At 37.6% G+C, this 18694-nt stretch overlaps 1 protein-coding gene across 2 annotated transcripts; it reads left to right on the top strand.

Moving 5' to 3' along the window:
* The first annotated feature begins 5611 nt into the window (after window positions 1-5611).
* On the top strand, window positions 5612-18694 carry LOC127449465 (transmembrane protein 125-like). 2 transcript variants are annotated; one of them, XM_051712909.1, is made up of 3 exons: window positions 5612-5812; window positions 11301-12101; window positions 14494-18694. In XM_051712909.1, exon 3 carries the CDS (start codon window positions 14558-14560, stop codon window positions 15224-15226), a length of 669 nt encoding a protein of 222 aa, XP_051568869.1. In that variant the 5' UTR covers window positions 5612-5812; window positions 11301-12101; window positions 14494-14557; the 3' UTR covers window positions 15227-18694. The 2 variants fall into 2 exon arrangements, with proteins under 2 accessions (XP_051568869.1, XP_051568870.1); XM_051712910.1 differs by lacking the exon at window positions 11301-12101.

The raw sequence follows: 18694 nt of genomic DNA, 5'->3' as shown, positions 1-18694 counted from the left end.
CACGGTGAAATTGGAAACAGTAAGTTGACTTTACTTTAGCTAAAATTGGTCTGTGCTTACCGAAAATTCAAAACACTGCCAACAGTGGCCCAAGCGGTAAGTGTTGTTGGGCATACTTCTTCCAGTTTTAAACGCTGGATCTGAACCTAGGTCTCCCACGCTGATCACGCAAAGTGCTTCCGGTCATGCCACAGGGAAAGGTAAACACGCTGGAGTCAATGCAAAAATGTCTGATAGGAGATGCCGATTGTCAGTGAGTCAGCATAATGTGGCCGATCCTTGTGTACTGGAACTCTAAAAGACAGCATGCCGACATCTCGTGTGATAATGATGTTGTAGTGCCTTTAGCACATTTCACCAGGACATTGCCGTGATACATACAACAAGCCATGTAAAAATCATTTAGCAAAAATGAAGGTATAGTAACGTGATTTTATGGGACCAGAATGACTGTATGTGACTCAGTTGTAATAACTAGGTCATTGCTGAGACAAGGGAAGAAATTATTTCATGGTGGTTTAAAAAATCTGCTACCTTGAGCTGTGGGATTTAATTTTTCAAAGGGGTGTGGATTGACTAAGTTCTGAAGTGTGATATCTTTCACTCTTAGCATGAAGATCTTACATGTTTGTTGGGAAAAGCAGAGTTTGAGAAAGACTTCAAGAGGGTCAAGGTTTGTTTAGACCATAATTGCAGAAATGGAGTGCAGACATATTTTAGTGGATTTAGGAGGTCAACCACAGATCTCACAAGCTCTGGAGGTGCTTAAAGTATGAACACACTTATAGAAAACTATTTATTATTTATGTGGGCCAGTGTAGTTTTTATTTTTATTTTTATTAATTTATTCCAGTTTACTCATATACTATTGAACACCATGTGCAGTATGATCGGCATATGTATGCATGTGACTACCTTGAGGTTCAGATGTCACCTGTAACATCCCAGCATAGCTGAAGACAGCACTACAGTAGTATTGGCAAGGCATTGACAGAGAACGGCCTTGTACAAAATGTAGCATGTCACTTCAAGTCCTAGCAATTAGAATACAAATGAGCCCGGGATGAGGCAGAGGGGGAATAGATCAGCACTAATGGCTGAAGAGAGAGATCGATGCCTGGTACGCTTTCCTCTCAGTGGATTGAGAAAAAACTCTTTTCACATCAGAAAGGCTTACAAAGAACTAAACATCATTCGAATCAAGCCCAAACTCAACGACACTGATGAGAAGATGCAAAGTGTGTGTGTGTGTATGATTCCCCCCTCCCTTAACAGGATAGTGATTAGGAGAGACTGGTGCACAGATTCATCAATGACCTTCAAAAATATAAGCTTCATCCCAAGAGCCCAAGAGACTAAGGTACAACATCAAAGATGCAAAAGGACAGTACATCAGGCAGCATGAGGAGGTGAGGCCAACATCTGTCACAAGATAAAGAGATAGAGAGAGAGCAGAAGCATTTTAGTGTGCCAAGAAGGGACGGCATTGCTTTACTGCAATGCTCTTGCTGTATGTGTATAAATATAATCACATGGCATTAGTGTTAAGGTAGCAGAATTAGTGGATTGCACACTATCAAGAGTGTTTCTCATGCATTACTTTTGCATGAGAAACAAAAATACAAATTAAATGTGCACTTTACTGGCTATTTTGAGAACACTGTGCACTTCTCAAGGACACCAGTAGTCATTAAATGCAGGGCTCTGTCTCAGAACCACAGGGAGAAAGACATTTCAAAACACTCAAATGAAATATGCTGGAAAATCCAACTTCTTTTGTGGTTTGGGTACAAAGAAACTCGCATATCCTTTGATTTACATTGACTGATGCTTGTGTATTCAGTAGGGCACCACTGGGTGTCACCATTTTCAGATAAGTGATTTTTAGTACACCTCCCTGTGCCAATCTTAGATATACCTAAATTGAGTTTTATATCCGGATTTCTCAGAAGAAATTGGAACATTCTGTTTCAAAAAAGCAGACTGACTGACCTAAATAAATGCAAAATAAAAAATAAAATAAAGCCTTACTAAATACATTTCCAGTCCAAAGAAAAAATATTGTTTAGGACCACTCAGGTAATACAAGATAAGCTAAACCAACAGCATCTGAGATGCTTTCAATTACCACAGAAAACTATTTCCACAAGTTGAAAAAACAAACAAAAATCCTGTTTACAGTAAAGCTCTCACAATGGAAGTCTATAGGTCAAGGCACATCACTGCAATTATTGTTAAAATGCACACTGTTTCAAAAGTATAGCCAGTACTATAGCCACAGAACCTAGATGTGCCAACAAGGGACTGACATGACAGAAATGTGACTCTTGTGTTAACATCTACATTTAATGGTTGATTTAAAGGTTACTTACAAAAGTAATTTTATAGGTTATGCCAATATAAATAGATTGGATAGATAGGTTACCTTAAGGTATTTGCAGGCTACCATTTTATTGAACCCAGAACATTCAGACACCTCCCAATAACCTCATATACCCCTCTCTAAAAAACACTTGGAAAGAATTTGGAAAATGTTAATATTTATTTCAAAAGAAACAAAGTGGAATATATCCTACACTGTAAAAAGTGTTCATATACAATTGTTACCTTAAAGGAATAGTTCACCCAAAAAATTAAATTATCTCATTGTTTACTCACCCTCATGCCATCCCAGATGTGTATGACTTTCTTTCTTCTGCAGAACACAAACAAAGTATTTTAGAAGAATATCTCAGCTCTGTAGGTCCACACAATGCAAGTGAATGGTGACCAAAACTTTGAAGCTCCAAAAAGCACATAAAGGCATCATAAATGTAATCCATATGACTCCAGTAATTTAATCCATGTCTTCTGAAGTGATCCAATAAATTTTGAGTGACAACAGGCCAATATATAAATAATATTATTTTTTTTTTTACTATAAATCTTGACATGATAAATGTTTAATTTTTTGGGTGGACTATTTCTTTAAGGAGCTATTTCTACTTGATGTAACTCTTAAAATTAGATTTGTTGGTGTAACCTAATGTATTTAGGTTGATTCAGTGATGTTAAATTATATTTTTGACTTGAATAAAACCAGTTTATTTAGATGTTACCACACAAAAATTTATTTCAGTGTACATTAAAGGCCTATGTGAAAATGTTGTTATTTTTTTCCCAAACCTTTATTTGATGTTAAAGACAAAATTTGCTCGATCTTGTGAATGTTAACATCTCAGAGACACATTTCTTGCTACACTATAAAGAAAAGAACAAAATGACAGGGAACCTCAAAAATGTAGTAGCATTTAAACAAACTGATTTTATTAAAGACAAAAATATTATTTGACACCTCGTCCTAACCAAATGTGATGCAAAAAGTTTCCAGTGACAAGCTATCTGCCTGTCCGCACCAGACGTGACACCGCGATATTCATAAACTAAAATGAGGATTATTGACAAAAAAATTTAGAAATCAGAGTAATCACAGACGGAACAGTGTGTTTATTTAACTCAACTTATTTTCTCACTGAAGCTCCATAATGCTTTCTACGGCAAGCTTTGAGGGGATAAATACACAATCACACACATACACAGTGCAAATTTAGTTTATGAATCACATCCTTCTTCAGTCTGTTACGATTGTTTATGTTCACATGGTACTCCTGTTGTTATTTCACCGATCTCCACGTAAAGCCCCCTTTAAAAGCCCCCGATTTTGTCGCTGCAAGCGACAGGAGACCATTAATTTTCAACGAGAGCTGGCGACTTCCGGCGACATGAGCAATAGCAACCGCTGGCGACAGGATATGGGTGTGTCAAGCGACAAGACAAAGTTGAGAAAAGTTCAACTTGATGCAAATGCACACCGTTATTGCGCAGCAACAGCCAGTCAGAAAAGACAGTGAAGCTCACGTCATCTGTCTCATGTGAGATAATGGAGACGAGTGCAGGAAAGACGGAGTTATTGTTGTCATCGATTTCAGTGTTCTATATCATGTTTCTGTAACCACTTATACTGATATAATAAAACAGTGATGCGTGGAAAACTGTGTCAGAAATTGTTAGCATTCTGAGTGAGTTTGATTGATCTTTGTGTTGATGTAATGCATTGAGTATTGATGCAGTTTATAACACTTTACCGTCCAGAATGCTCATTTTTGGCGGCAAGTAAACTGATTCCTTATCAAATTGGATAATGTACCAGAAATTGTTGACATTGTTAGTGAGTTTAATGCAATCATTAATAGACTGTATGATAGGATTCATTGAGCACATCTGTAGTTTATATAAAAGCACTCTCCCCTGCAGAATGATCATTATTATAGCAAAAATTATTCCATGTCAAATAAGAATGATATTTTTGTTTTACTGGCAATCAAGCTCATCTGTGATCAGATTTTCTGGAGCTATGGCCAGTTGTGCAACCAACCAATAATGTTAGACCGTCAGCAGTAGGAGCGCACAATAGCGACAAGAAATACAGAGACTAGCGACATCTAGCAACAAAATCGCTGACAGTGTGAACGGGGCTTAATAGTGAAGTGGAGAGAAAGTTGGAATGAGCCAGGATGTCTCCCCACTACCATTCTGAACCAGTGTGTGTGTGTGTGTGTGTGTGTGTGTGTGTGTGTGTGTGTGTGTGTGTGTGTGTGTGTGCAGTAGCGGTTCTAGCTTGAATGGCGCCCTGGGCGAAACCCACTTCAAAAGTGGCGGCTGGGGGTTGTGGGTGGCTGGAGATGAGATGGCTGGTGGACTTCAAGGTGTCCACCTGTCTGTGTGGGCCCTGTGTGTGTGTGTGTGTGTGTGTGTGTGTGTGTGTGTGTGCGTGTGTGTGTGTGTGTGTGTGTGTGTGACAGAGCTCCGGCTAAAAAGAATGAGAGCTCAAGCACAACATTCGGTAGGTGTGTAACACCCTCTGCCAAACTCAAGTTGTTGTGTTGAGTTGCTAGTGAGATGCCGGCTTTAATATACCGCAATACGAATCATTTTAGACATATTTGGTGATTGCGCTGCCTGGCGTGACATCACAGAAATAGAAAGCCCTGTTGCTAGTCGTGTGTCATGGCTGGTTAGGACAAAAACTCTGATTAACATGGAAAAAATACCTTTTATCACGGTTCTCCTGATGGCCAGTCCGCCCCTGATTGGCCCCAAAGTGCATTGACAGACCAGGACAATGCCCGGTATGCCAGATTACCAATCCAGCCCTGGTGTCTGGTTAGGACACGGTGTAACATGTCTGAAAACTATTTTTTAGGATTATCAAGTAGAAATAGCTCCCTACGGTAACAATTGCTAGTTGACACTTTTTACAGTGAATAAGTGATAGAATATTTGTCAAATTCATCACAGCAAACAGTGCAGGTCAAAACTCCCCACGTTTAGTCGTGCTGTGAACTGAACATAAAAAATATAGGAAGTTTGTTGGTGTTTTTATTTGGCGTCATTTAACGACAGACCTTTGGACCAGAGGCTCTTTTTTTATCGCTGCGGGTGTCTCGAAATCCCAGTTGAAATACACGGAGAGGAGCTCCGCGCTCAGAGTAGTAATGAGTAGAGACCACACCTCCGAGCGGATGGCAAAAGTCCGGACTGAACGAGCATTGCACCTGCAACGCCAGTCGGAATGACAGCGCCGATAAGAATTGCAACCTGATATGGTCGGAATTACTGCCCGAGACTTAAATTCAACTTGATGTCTCTTTTAGCTGACTGCGTTTCCCTGTCAGTCGGACTCGGATCAGAGTGGAAGCTGTGTGTTTGTTGCTGTGTATTTGTGGCTGTTGTGGCGGTTCGGGATGGTGTGTTGCCTGCCAGCCCATCACAGGTAAGAACTGAAGCTCATAGCCGGATCTGAGTTCTGACAGCAAGCCATCGTAGGGACACTCGGTTATAAAATTACATAAGAAATATATCTGTGAATTAAAAGTTCGAAGGACAGATCAGAGTTTTTGCACCTAGAGAGAATCCAGGACAGGAAAACTTTGTCCTGGAAGAGTTTTAAGGCTTCCTTTAACGAGGATCCTAAAATCTGCAAGTAGACTTTGCTCTCTCCAGTTGTAGGAACTGGAAGAAAAAAAAAAGAGATGATTTTGAGGAACAAACTTACAAATAAAAGTTATCTATTCAAATCAGTATTTAGCCTACTTATAGACGTGTCTGATAACAATTTACATTGGTTGGTAAACATTTGTGACTATTACATTGGGGTACAATTTGAATACCGTTAAATGAATATTAACCCAAAATGAAAATTCTCGCATCATTTACTCACCCTCATGCCATCCAAGATTTTTATGACTTTCTTTCTTGTGCTGAACATAAACGAAGATTTTTAGAAGAATATGTCAGCTCTGTTGGTCTTCACAATGCAAGTGAATTGGTATCAAAATTTGCAATCTCCAAAAGCACATAAAGGAAGCATAAAATTAATCCATACGACTCTAGTGGTTAAATCAATATCTTCAGAAGCAATATGATAAGAGTGGGTGAGAAACATATCCTTCTTTTTATTTTATTTTATTTTATCACTCTCCACTTTTGTTCACATTATTCTTCTTTTGTTTTTGTTGTTATTGCGGTCTTCTTCTTTTGTTTCTGGTGTATTTGCATTCTTCGTGGATATCACCACCTACTGGGCAGGGAGGAGAATTTACCTAAAAAAAATAAATACTTAAATATTTAACTGTTTCTCACCCAAACCTATCACATCACTTCTGAAGATATAGATTTAACCACTGGAGTCTTATGAATTACTTTTATGCTGCCTTTATGTGCTTTTTGGAGCTTCACAATTGTGGTACCCCTTCACTTGCATTGTATGGACCTACAGAGCTGAGATATTCTTCTAAAAATCTTTGTTTGCTTTCTGCAGAAGAGAGAAAGTCCTACACATCTGGGATGGCATGAGCGTGAGTAAATGATGAGAGAATTTTAATTCTTGGGTGAACTATCCCTTTAACTAGCCTATGTGTAATTACATGGTTACTACATAATATTTACATATTATGTAACACGTTTTCATTAGTAGGCTATCACTACTTACACAACTACACTATAACTTGAACAGTGTAATGTTTAGTGTGACCAATTACTTATAGCAAAAACGTGTTCTTAAGAAAAACTGTACAATGTAAAATGTTTTGTCAGGTAAGCTAAATTAACTGGTTTTATTCAAGCCAAAGCTATTATTTAAAATAACCAAATCAAAATTAAAAGTAATGTTTAGGGATCAGATCGGGTAGAAATAGCTCCTTAAGTGACAACTACACATTTTCACTTTTTACAGTCTAACTATTTATTATGAGTGAAATAAAAGCAAAATTACTGCAGAATTGTTCAACCCCAAAAACTGTAACCATTCTGCAACAGCCTAGTCTGAGAAAGGTAAAATCTGTAATCTTGATCTTTTCCTTGTTGTAAAATAAAAGGGAAGCAAATTATTTTAATGTGCCCTTTTCATTACAAAGTGTGAACAGTGGTTTGCAATGTAATAGTTTATGGAGAAGAAGACACTGATTAGTCACGGCTACCCTATCAGCCATTGAACCATTGTTAATATGGTATTTTTGGACTTGTAACATGGTAGTATACCTTTGTATTTTTGAAGCATTTAGGAGTGCCATGTTACAGTAATATTATGTTACATGAATGTGGTTATAATTCAGTACCATGGTATTACCTGATATCATCACTGTACATTGACAGTACACTGAAAGAGATGTTAACCTAAAATGTGCTGGTTGTGGTAACACCTAAATTAACTGATTTGATTGAAGTCAAAAATATGATTTAACATTTCAGAATCAACCTTAATGCATTTGGATACACCAACAAAATTATTTATAATTAACAAATTTATGTGGATTGCTGATCCTGCCCTCAAATTTCCCAGTAACATGACAATACAGTGAGTGGACATTCCGGAATATTCTTTGACACAGAGACAGACAGTGACACTGAAACTATGCCCTTAGAGTGCGGGAGCATGCCCTGGTGTCTAACCTGGCAGGTGTATATGTCACAGACGGAGATGAACGCAGAAAGTGGAGCTCAAGCTGGATAGCTACCCTGCTTTGTATTGCATTATGGGCTATGTCCACTTTTCTGTTGGCCTGGAGGAGACAACCGAACATTCTGTATTCTGTCACTGTTTTGAGAATGAAAGGGGAGGCTAACAGGGTGAGAGGGAAAGCATAGAGGTGAACCTTTTTCTCATTGTCAGCAGCGAGGAGCTGGGTGGATGGCCTATTTATTGGTGATTTAATAAGTGCTTAATATTGCAGCTGTGCTCAAATGAAGGGAAATCAGGCCCTGGATAGCAGTGAAAACGGAATATTATAGACCTTGCAAAAAAATAAAAAATAAAAAAATAATAACTTGCACCCTTACTGACATGCTCTAGAGAAATACGTCTCACATTATGTTCCCAATTTTTGTACACTGTTTGCACACCCATAAAAGCAGGACCAGGTCCACTGTTGTCGAGTTAATCATACATAGAGAACATGGAGACATTTTGTGTTGAGTAAGATTGAGTAATCCATCTTTATGATTTTATTTTGTGTTCTGTTTCCTCCTACGGACTATGGCAGTAAGCTGCAGTGAAGAATTGGAATGAAGGTAATTGTATTGAGGAAAAGAGATGAGGTAATGACACCACAGAGTCTTGAAGTAAAATAATGGAATAAGGTACATGGAATGACATATGTAAACTTTTATGATAGAAAGAAATTTTTATTTTTTAGGATAACGCTCCCCAGCCAACAAAACTGTAGTCTGATTGAGAAAGATGATGAAATTAACTCAGATGCAGAGAAATAATGAGCATAACATAAGCATAAAGAGCAGAGAGAGGCATAAGGGGGGAAATCAGAGGTGATGTATACAGTTCTGAAGTCAGGGTCCAGGCCAGCTGCTCTTTGTGGTTTGTTCCTGAGGTTATGTCTGACAGTAACCTGAGCCATGTGTGCAGGCTGATAAAATGTGGATTAAGGAGGAAGGAGAGAGTAGAGGGGGCAGTAAGTAGCATGAATTTAACAGCTCACTCTTGGTCCTCAAATAACTCAGATCTTTATTAGCCAAAACGTCCATAATTAATTTATAAATTTTTTGGAATACAGCACATTTTTCAAATATATAGAAATCGTTTTTAGAAATGTAGATTTCGAGTTGGTTGTGTATTTGTGATGCCATGGGCATTTTCCAAATAAATTATAAATGGCCTTTTAGTAAAACTCTCATATTCATGAGGATATGAGAGGCTGTGCAGAACAGTGATTTTACCACATGTAGGGGTGTTCTTAGGCATGATGCAAAGTGGGGTGCCTTTAACCCACCTAACCATGGTAAAAACACAGTAACATACAGAGTTGAGTGGTTTATTACTTTTATAAAAAGCTAACAATAGCACTATAATTAAAAATACACCAATGTTCAATAAACATGGTCTTATAGAATAACGTTACTTTATCTAAATTTTTGCAAAATGATTTTTACGTTGTTCGTTGATCATATCGTGGCAGTTTCCTGCTGAAATGAAAGCTAGTTGCTACAACAACAATGGCAACGAGTAAATGGCAGATTATCAGTGAACACTAACTTTTCACTCTGTTCCCCACGAATTGCCAACTTATTTAATCACTTTTACTATGGTGCACGACATTTGCACTACATAGCCAACTACATTTATAAGCTTGTTCAAATGTGATCAAATTGCGTGGTAGTTCAACTGATAGAGCATTGCACTTGTAATGCAAAGGACCACGGTACAAGTTCTGAAGAGCAAGAACAAAATGGCATTGTTCTTTCAGCAATTGTATATTTTATGTCATATTGGCTTTTTATGACAATATCGGTTAGGTTTAAGGTTCAGGGTAGGGAGGTCTGTTTGTTGATTTAAAACTCAGATCTTCAAAACCTTATCTGTTTTTCATCTTGCATTTGTTTATTATGACTATCGGTCTGGTTTAGGTTTAAGGTCTAGGGTAGGGAAGTAGGTTTTAGATTTAAAACTCGAGAGAGGAATAACCTTATGAACCTCATCTGTTTTGGAGGAAATGTAACTCACTTTTAATGCCACTTAGTGGGTATTTCACCTCAGAACTGCTGCAATGTGCTCAAGGAACTACTTAATATAATTGAGCAAATATGTCACCACAATCACGTAATGTTTATGAAACAATGTGAATAAACAAGCCTTCCTCCATGTAATTCATACAGCAAAGCCATTGTGAGGATAATGAATACTTCAGTTTCCTAACTGTTGGCTGTTTATTGTTGCCAAGCAACATAGCATCCTGGCACATTAATATCAGGGTTTGAAATTAACACCCGCCAACCCACCAAATGCGGGTAAAAATCGGCTGTGGCGGGTAACTCTGTCACTCTTATTAGCCACTTTTCAGGGCTTTTCCTGCATTGAAAATTCTGTGAATGTCAGGCAACTCGGAGCTGCTGCCGAAGGAAATTTAATGGTATTCATGCCTCTCATAACTTACACACACATCTGTGCAGGGCGAATGAAGTGTGCTTTCATATGAACCACCGCAGCACACACCAGCGCTCTCCAGAGATAAGATCGTCAGAGCTCTGGAACAGCGCAGAGCGAAACTTGCGTGATTCAGTCGTGCTTCGCTAATTACAAATGACACTGTTAAACAATGGTAAACTTTCATAGGCAAGTACAATTTGAAGGGGTTGAAACTTATATGAACTGTGGAAGAATTATAGACAAATTTTCCTCCTGTTCAATCCTACTCCTGTTCAAACTGGTGTTTACCTTTGGATATTTTATAGGTTATTTTAAACAATTAGGCCTGCAAACTCATATAATTCTTGTTTAAATAAAATGTCCAAACAAATGCATGCAGTTACAGTTTTCAGCTACCTTTATCACTTTTTGGCCAGTGAAAATGCTGAGTGGCAAGTGACCTTGCAAAACTACAAACCACAGTGGCTGGTGAGCCAAAAAGTTCATTTCAAACCCTGATTAATATAGAATGTGCAGTCACAGGTGTGTTTTTAAAGTCATTTTTCAACAGCTTTGAATGCTGCTTATCCAATGAGAAATTACAGTCTGAACTATCTTTTTGTATATAGTCATAGCACATTTCTTAGTATATGATGAAGAAACAGACTTGCAAAAAGCTTACTTTTTAGGAATCACCTACACTATTTCTCAGATGTCTCTTCCAACAGCAGTGTTCTCCTGTACCAATCAAAAGCAAATCATTAATCCCTTTTTGATTCTTATTGATCTATCACATGCCCACCCCACATATCTAACTGTCAGTCTTTGCTTATATTGTCTCCAGACACATAGTGACCCATCTCATCCTGGCTTAGAGAAGCACGCAGAGACTTGCTCCATTGTCTCTGTCTAGGAACCAAGCTACTAAACAAGGCATCAGCTGTTGTATGGTGACCAGAGACAAGACAAGAGTCTGCTTTATAATGGTTCTTTTTCAGATACCTCAGAGACCTGCAGTCAGAGATACAACACTGTGCTGCTTGAATAGAGAATGAATTGTGCGCCTGGTCTGCAACAATGTGCAGCATTCACACCTGTCGGGAAAGATAGTGTTTCCTTTAAATCTGCAAGAAAGGCGCCAAACATCAGTAGCCAAGAGCAACATGAACCAAGAAGGAAGAGAGGGTACACTGTTGGGTTGCCTCTAAACCTGTACCACTGTCTTAATTTGTGGATCACTCACTCTCTGACAGACATTTGACCTATGAGAGACCTTGATGGAGAATTTACACTGATTGGAAATACAGTGGATTGCTATCAGTTGCAAGAAATCTCATAATTGTACTCTGTAATGCACCACAATGACATCACTAAAGTGAAGAGGAGAGTTCCTAAGGAACCACTGCAAATCAGCAATAGAAAGTCAAAATATTATTTTATTATTAAATATAAGATGAAGGACTCATATAAGCTCTAATCAAGTCCTAATTTTGAGGTGATATAGGATATATCCATCCTTGAGGTCCTCTCTCTTTCTTCAATCTACTGGGAAAATGACTGAATGTGAATGCACCAGTGAATGATAAACTGTTCACCTGCCAGATTGAGAAAGACTTAGACTGCAGTCTGTGTCTAATTTTGTAGGGTGAGTACTCTTCCACTGAATCTTTCTGGATAATATTTTGTTATAAGCTTAATAATTCAGAAGGTTGAGTCCACTTAGACATGATTGAAGAACTGTCAAACCAGGTTTAATTAGTTTTTTTTTTTAAAGAAGAGCCACAGGTGCTACTTTTTAGGATGCATAGTGGGTCCTGTAATCTTTTACACAAGGCAGGTGGGATAAGACAGGGTGTACTACAACAGTATAGTCTGTATTCTCTATCTTTATAAAATAACTGGGAATGTAGAGGGCAAAGAAATTGTATGAAGTGCAAAAAGTCAGCAGACTGATCGCACTGTAAATTCTACGACAGTAGGTTGAAAGTTCTGCTGCTAAAATCTGTCAGTGCATATCGAAACTCGAACCGCTGCCCCCAGTGGCCGAAGCTGGAAGTGTTGTTGAACGGATGGGGACGTGTGAGCTCCAGTTTCTGGGTGAAAAGTGCTTAGAGTGGCCCCAAAAGCGAGTTGAATTTTTTGTTGTAAATTATGTAATAGTCCACAGGAATGGATATTTTATTAACTCTACCCCTAAACCCCAACTCTAAAGGCCGAATTATACTACTTTTTTGAATCTACAAATGAAAACAGGACGAAAGTACACATCTGTTTTGAACTCTGAAAGGTTTTTTTTCCTGGGCTTTTACTCGATATTTATTTGGTATGTGAGTGACACAATATTTGTTGTATTCTACTTGAGACCTTTCTGATCTAAACAATGTTTTGATCATATTTTGACAATATAGTGTACAGTAAATAATCATATTTCATAAGTTATGAAAAAGGAACGGATCTCATTTGTCAGCAAATTAAAAAGCACCTGTTCAGGGTTCAGCTTTTAAAGCTCTTTTAAGCTTTAAAATAACACCCATTTTGTGTTGGTCAAGCGTTTAGTTATTTATTTTTAATTTTTTCAGCATGGAGCTGATAATAATAATAAATAAGAAATTAAATAATAAATTATTATTTAAGCGACTCATGAGCAAGCATACACTATATACCTGATTAATTTTCCCTCTGCATGGCAGACAACATGTATAATAAATAATTTTTATCTAATCTCAACATGTTCTTTGATGAACTTGTATTTTTTTTATGCTATAAAAACTGTAATAAATATTTTGAATCCACAGTGTATATTTATATATTGTAATCTTAGTGGACTTTGGTGCTTCTGTTTTCAAGTCCATGTTCTGTTTTTACTCTTCCCTCTTTCCTGTTCATGCCTCACCTCAGTCACAGAGATGCAATATGTCAGTGATATAAGACTCAGGTCTTTAGGGACTTAATTAACACGTGTACACAACCCTTACGTCTACGCATGTGCATGGCAACAGACTTTGAACAAACAATGCAAAATAATGGCACTAGTCCTGGATTAAAAAGATAAAAAGTTGAACCAAGAGTACACTTTGGTCCATGATTGTAATGTATGCATTTAGTGTTGTTTAAGAGTAGATGCAATTGGCGGGCGCAGCAGTGCCTACTGTGAAGGCAAAGCCACTTACGGGATTGTAAAGACAAGCTGTCAGTCCTGCAACCTTGAGGGTCGCAGAGACCACAGGGACAGGCCATTTGTAAAGGAATTAATGCCAGAGCCCATAGCAAGAGGGAAATTGTCTTCTTACTCTACTGAAAATCTTAATTCTCATTCTACACACATTTTCTCCCAACACAGATGTCCCCGGCCACATTAACAGGCTTTAGACTGCACAAGAAGTATTGAAATTAAGACAGATTGTTTAAACACATCATGAATTGATTTTAAGCCTTCTAAAAAAAAACAGGGCATTTAATTTTTGTTTTTGCCATTCATTAGGCTGGCCTACATATAGCATGGAATGATAGTCAATAATAAACAAACAAAGCCCTTATTTGAAATCCCCACTGAATGCATTATACATCATAATAGTTGCAATATTTGTTTCTATCTATCTATCTATCTATCTATCTATCTATCTATCTGTCTATCTATCTATCTATCTATCTATCTATCTGTCTGTCTGTCTCTCTGTCTGTCTGTCTGTCTGTCTGTCTGTCTATATAATCTGTATATTTGAAATGATGTAATGGTGAGTACATGACCACAGGTTTTTCACTTCTGGGTGAACTAGCCCTTTAAAATGTGCTTGATTTTGGGAGTATAAGAGTGATGTGCAGTTACCTGATTGTAGTCTTCACTTTTTCATTTCCCATTTTTTGTCTAAGTAATATGTTTTAGCATGCTATTGTCTTTAACTTTCAATTTATGCTTTTATTTCTCTTTTACAGATGGGTGATATTTTAGGCTTGCATGTATTAGTGACATAACATTTTTCTCAATTGTATTAATGGCATCTTCTTACCTAATTACTGTATCAACTTTTTCTCCCCAGGAGGTTTTGCCAGACATCTTCTCACAGCTGGGACCTGTCCTGAGCACCATTAGCAGCAAAAATCATGTCAGAACTAGAAGATTATTCATCTCCAAGGGACCACCCGCATCCTGACCCAGCTCGCATCCAGCAGAACCTCCTGGAGGAGCAAGTGGAGCTCTGGTGGTTCAGTGAGCCGCGCAAATCTTTAATATGCTACTGCGCCTCAGTGGGCCTAATCTTAGGCTGTGGACTGGGCGGCGTAGGCCTTCTTTCCACCACCACAAGTCTGTCCAGTGAGTGGAGATTAGGCACCGGTACAGTTCTTTGTCTTCTTGCGCTGGCTGTCCTCCTTAAGCAGTTGCTGAGCTCTGCCGTCCAGGACATGAACTGTGTACGTAGCAGACGCCGGATCGACATGCTGAAGAGCGGAGGTTTATCTGACGTTCTGGTCATGTTGATCACGGGGATCTCCCTGCTTATATGTGGGGCTGTGCTCCTGGATGTTGCCCTGGCCTACCAAATGCCTAAACCTGGCAAGGCACTGAATGACATGTTTATATCTGGGGTGGTGCTGTTGGTGGGTGGCAGTTTTACAGTGATAGCGGTCGGGATTTACTTCACAGTAGTTTTACTCTTAGAGAGGACAGGGCCGGAACAGAGACGGTGGGAGAGAACTATGGGTATTTTCACCATTTCAGGCCAAATGCAGGCAAGGAGAGAGACTGCTTCAAGCCTGGCTCATCTAATATAGCCTAATAGAGTGCAACATTGCCTGCCCACTTTCTCAGCTTCTTAGTGCCGAAATGTTTTTTCTATTAATTTTTTCCATAGAGATTTCATAACATTCTTCATAAAAGTGTTCTAATCCATGAACCAAACCAATCAGCTCTGGGGTGAATCACAACATTATAAACTTTTATTTGAAGTAAAAAAGTATTTGAAAATCAGATAAAAAGACAAAGGTACAAAACTGAGTACTTACCTTAGTCTTTAATGAGAAAATTAACTACAATCCCATGAAGCATTGTGAATGACGTAATTGGATTAAAGCAGAGGTGGAAAGTAACGAATTACAACTACTCTCGTTACAATACTTGAGTAAATTTTTCACATTTTTCTACTTTTTTAAGTATAAATAAATAATAGTACTTTTACTTTTACTTGATTTGATTAAAAATGAAGTATTCAACTTCGCTACAGTTATTTTTCATCACAATTTACAATGTATAAAAAATACATAATATTTTGTAATTTTTAGGACGTTTTTTGGAAGAAGAAATCGGCATGTTATAAGAGCTACAGCATCATGAGCACAGCAGCTTACATAATCTGCCGCTGGTGTCCTCTCTTCTCTAGCGTCTCCAAGACATTCTGCCCTGTCACTATACTAGAACTGTAATACTGTGATTTTCTGCCTATTTCATTTTATTCTGGAAAGGAGCCGTTCATTCAGGTATGAGGGAACCGTCTGAACACATTTAACCACTGATCAAACTTCACTTGTTTTTAAGGTAGGCAATGTTTTAACTGTGTCAAACATTAACACAATGTAGTTTGACATATATGTGAGGATATCTTGTTTACTTGCTTATATGTCTAAAACAAACTTTTTAAATACCTTAGAAAGATACATTGCCAATAATGTCAGAAATTAACAGGGACTCGGGGCATAAATGCCACCGAAATTGACAAAAATATCCCCAAAATGTAAAATATGGGGGCAAAAAATGCCCACGCAAAGAGTTCCCGTGTTTTATTAATAATATCTGATATAGTTACAATTATATACATTGCGATCTTCTTTTGACTTTTCACTAAACATTTTTTCTCTCCGCCGTCCATTTCCTCGCACCATCGTGCACACAGACGGGCTCTCCGCTTCTATCAGTCCGCATCAATTCGGTATTGTATTTCCGCGATAAATTCCGTAACCGTTCGCCCCTCTTGTTCAAAATAAACTGTCCTAGTGGGTAACACTCTCGCTCACGGTGCTGTACTGTACTGTACTTCCCTGCCCTGTGATGCTGTTTATCTGTCTGAAAAGCCTCACCCGCTAGAGGCCAAAAATGTGCAAGGGATGGATGTTATATAAAGAAGGAACATAATTTAACCAAATGCTACAATTTATTTAATAATAAAATCTCAATATGTTAAATAACCATAATTTTAATTAAGAATTTATTATTACTCCTGTAATGCAACAATACATATACAGAACAACCACTTTTAGTGTTTGAATCAATCATGTCTCTCACCAAACACTGTGTGAAATGTTTATTTATTCCTTATTTTATTCAGTTGGCATGTAGGAATTGATAACAGTTTGCTTAATAATCTCATTCCATATCTGGATAATAGAGGATACATTTCCTCCTCTGTGATATTGCATTATATTAGTTTTGTACAGTATGTTAACTTGATTGCCAAAATACTTGGACATTTGTGAATGAGAATAAACCTGAAATAGGAATGTGTTTCAGTCAATGCACATTATGTAGTTTAGAGACAATTTAGAGACATTTAGAATGTTACAAATGGCTATTTTTATTTAAATAAATGTTGTATTCTTAAAATTTTCTGTTTGTCCAAGAATCCTCTTGCAGCAATGCAGGTCTTTGGCATTTAGAAGCTGCTAGTTTAGGACTTTTATCAATACAGAAATGCATGGAATAGCCTTCATCTCTCTAAAATAAGAGAAAATAGAATTTCAGGAGAGATGTGTTTCTTTTTGCCTATTTTTAAAACCAAAATTTAAAATGTAGAATGCTTTTGTAAGGAATAGGTGACACAGTATATGTTTGCCATCACAGGTAAAGAAAAAATGGAATAAATACCACTTAAAACAATTATTTCAACCGTAATAATAATTTGCAATTAATGATTTTGGCAGTATTTTTGATCAATTTAATGCATCAAAAACAAAAATGTCTTTGTGTTCTAAAAATGGAAGCGTATATGTTATATATAATATAATTTTCATAAAGTAATTTGTAACGAAATTATTTGAGTAGTTTTTCGGCAAACTACTTATTTACTCTTACTTGAGTCATAATATTTCTCAGTACTTCTACTTGTATTCAAGTGAATTATTTCTTCTGTAGCAGTACTTTTACTTAAGTAAAAAAAACAATCAGTACTCTTTCCACCACTGGATTAAAGACAATGGAAATATATAAAACAACTGCTTTTAAGTTGTTAATTATAAGTATAGAAACAATATATTTAAATTTTACTGCAAAATATTCAGATATACACAAATTTAAAAGTAGTTTGAAAGTGTAGGGAGACCAACTTCATTGCGTCATTCGCAGTGTGTCATGGAGGTGGGCGATTGCTACAAAGCTCATTTGCTGTGGTTTGTTTGTTGCGACTCTCTGATTGGTGGAACTTCCTCTTCAGGATTCACGGGTAGTGTAGTTTGTCACCAGGAATTCCGCTATTATCTTAAATTAATTTTTAAGACATTATGTTGAAATAGCACAGACTGATTCCTTCAGCTGAAGCATATGCCATCAATTTACAACCTCAGAGCCCCCAGTAGGTTTGTCTTTGAAGGTTTATAAGTTATCTATAAAAATCCTTTTGTCTATGCAGAAAATGACTGGGATTTTTACCTCCGAAATCAGACTTCTGCACTCTGTTGTGTGACTACATATGTATATGTATGCCAGTCCTACTGAAAAAGAACAAAGATGCAAAACTGTGCTCTCTGCAGTCTTGGGACTTTAAAAAACAGCCCTCAATGAAAGTTTGCAACCATTACACAATGGCACAAATCACATGTGACATTTACAATTACACCCCACAAATAAACTGATTCACACTATAGCTCAAGGGTTTACGCATTAGACCTTTGAGGGTTTAGGCACAAACATTTAAGCTTTTACATTCTCCTTTCCAACAAAGTACTATGAAGGAAGAAAAGCAAAGAAAAGCACAAAAGCAATCTAAATGAACTGTTTGATCATGAATTAACTGATTTTAGATAAAACATGCTGCTTTCTCTCGTGTGTGTCTCTCTCTCTGTGTGTGTCCTTCACAGCTTTTTTTAATGTGGGCAACGGTGAGCATGCCAAGGGGGTGTCCATCTGGGGATGTCTTCAGCTTTTCAGGGGCTCCAATGTGTGTAGTGAATGGATCGGCCATGTCAGTTTGCATCCCTGTGAATTTACACTACAACTTGGTTCTGTGTGCAGGCGATGCTAAGAATCAAATAAAG

Source organism: Myxocyprinus asiaticus, chromosome 12, assembly GCF_019703515.2.
Source record: "Myxocyprinus asiaticus isolate MX2 ecotype Aquarium Trade chromosome 12, UBuf_Myxa_2, whole genome shotgun sequence".
Taxonomy (NCBI): domain Eukaryota; kingdom Metazoa; phylum Chordata; class Actinopteri; order Cypriniformes; family Catostomidae; genus Myxocyprinus; species Myxocyprinus asiaticus.
Note: the sequence above shows the minus strand (reverse complement) of the source record. Positions and strands in the feature narration are given on the sequence as shown.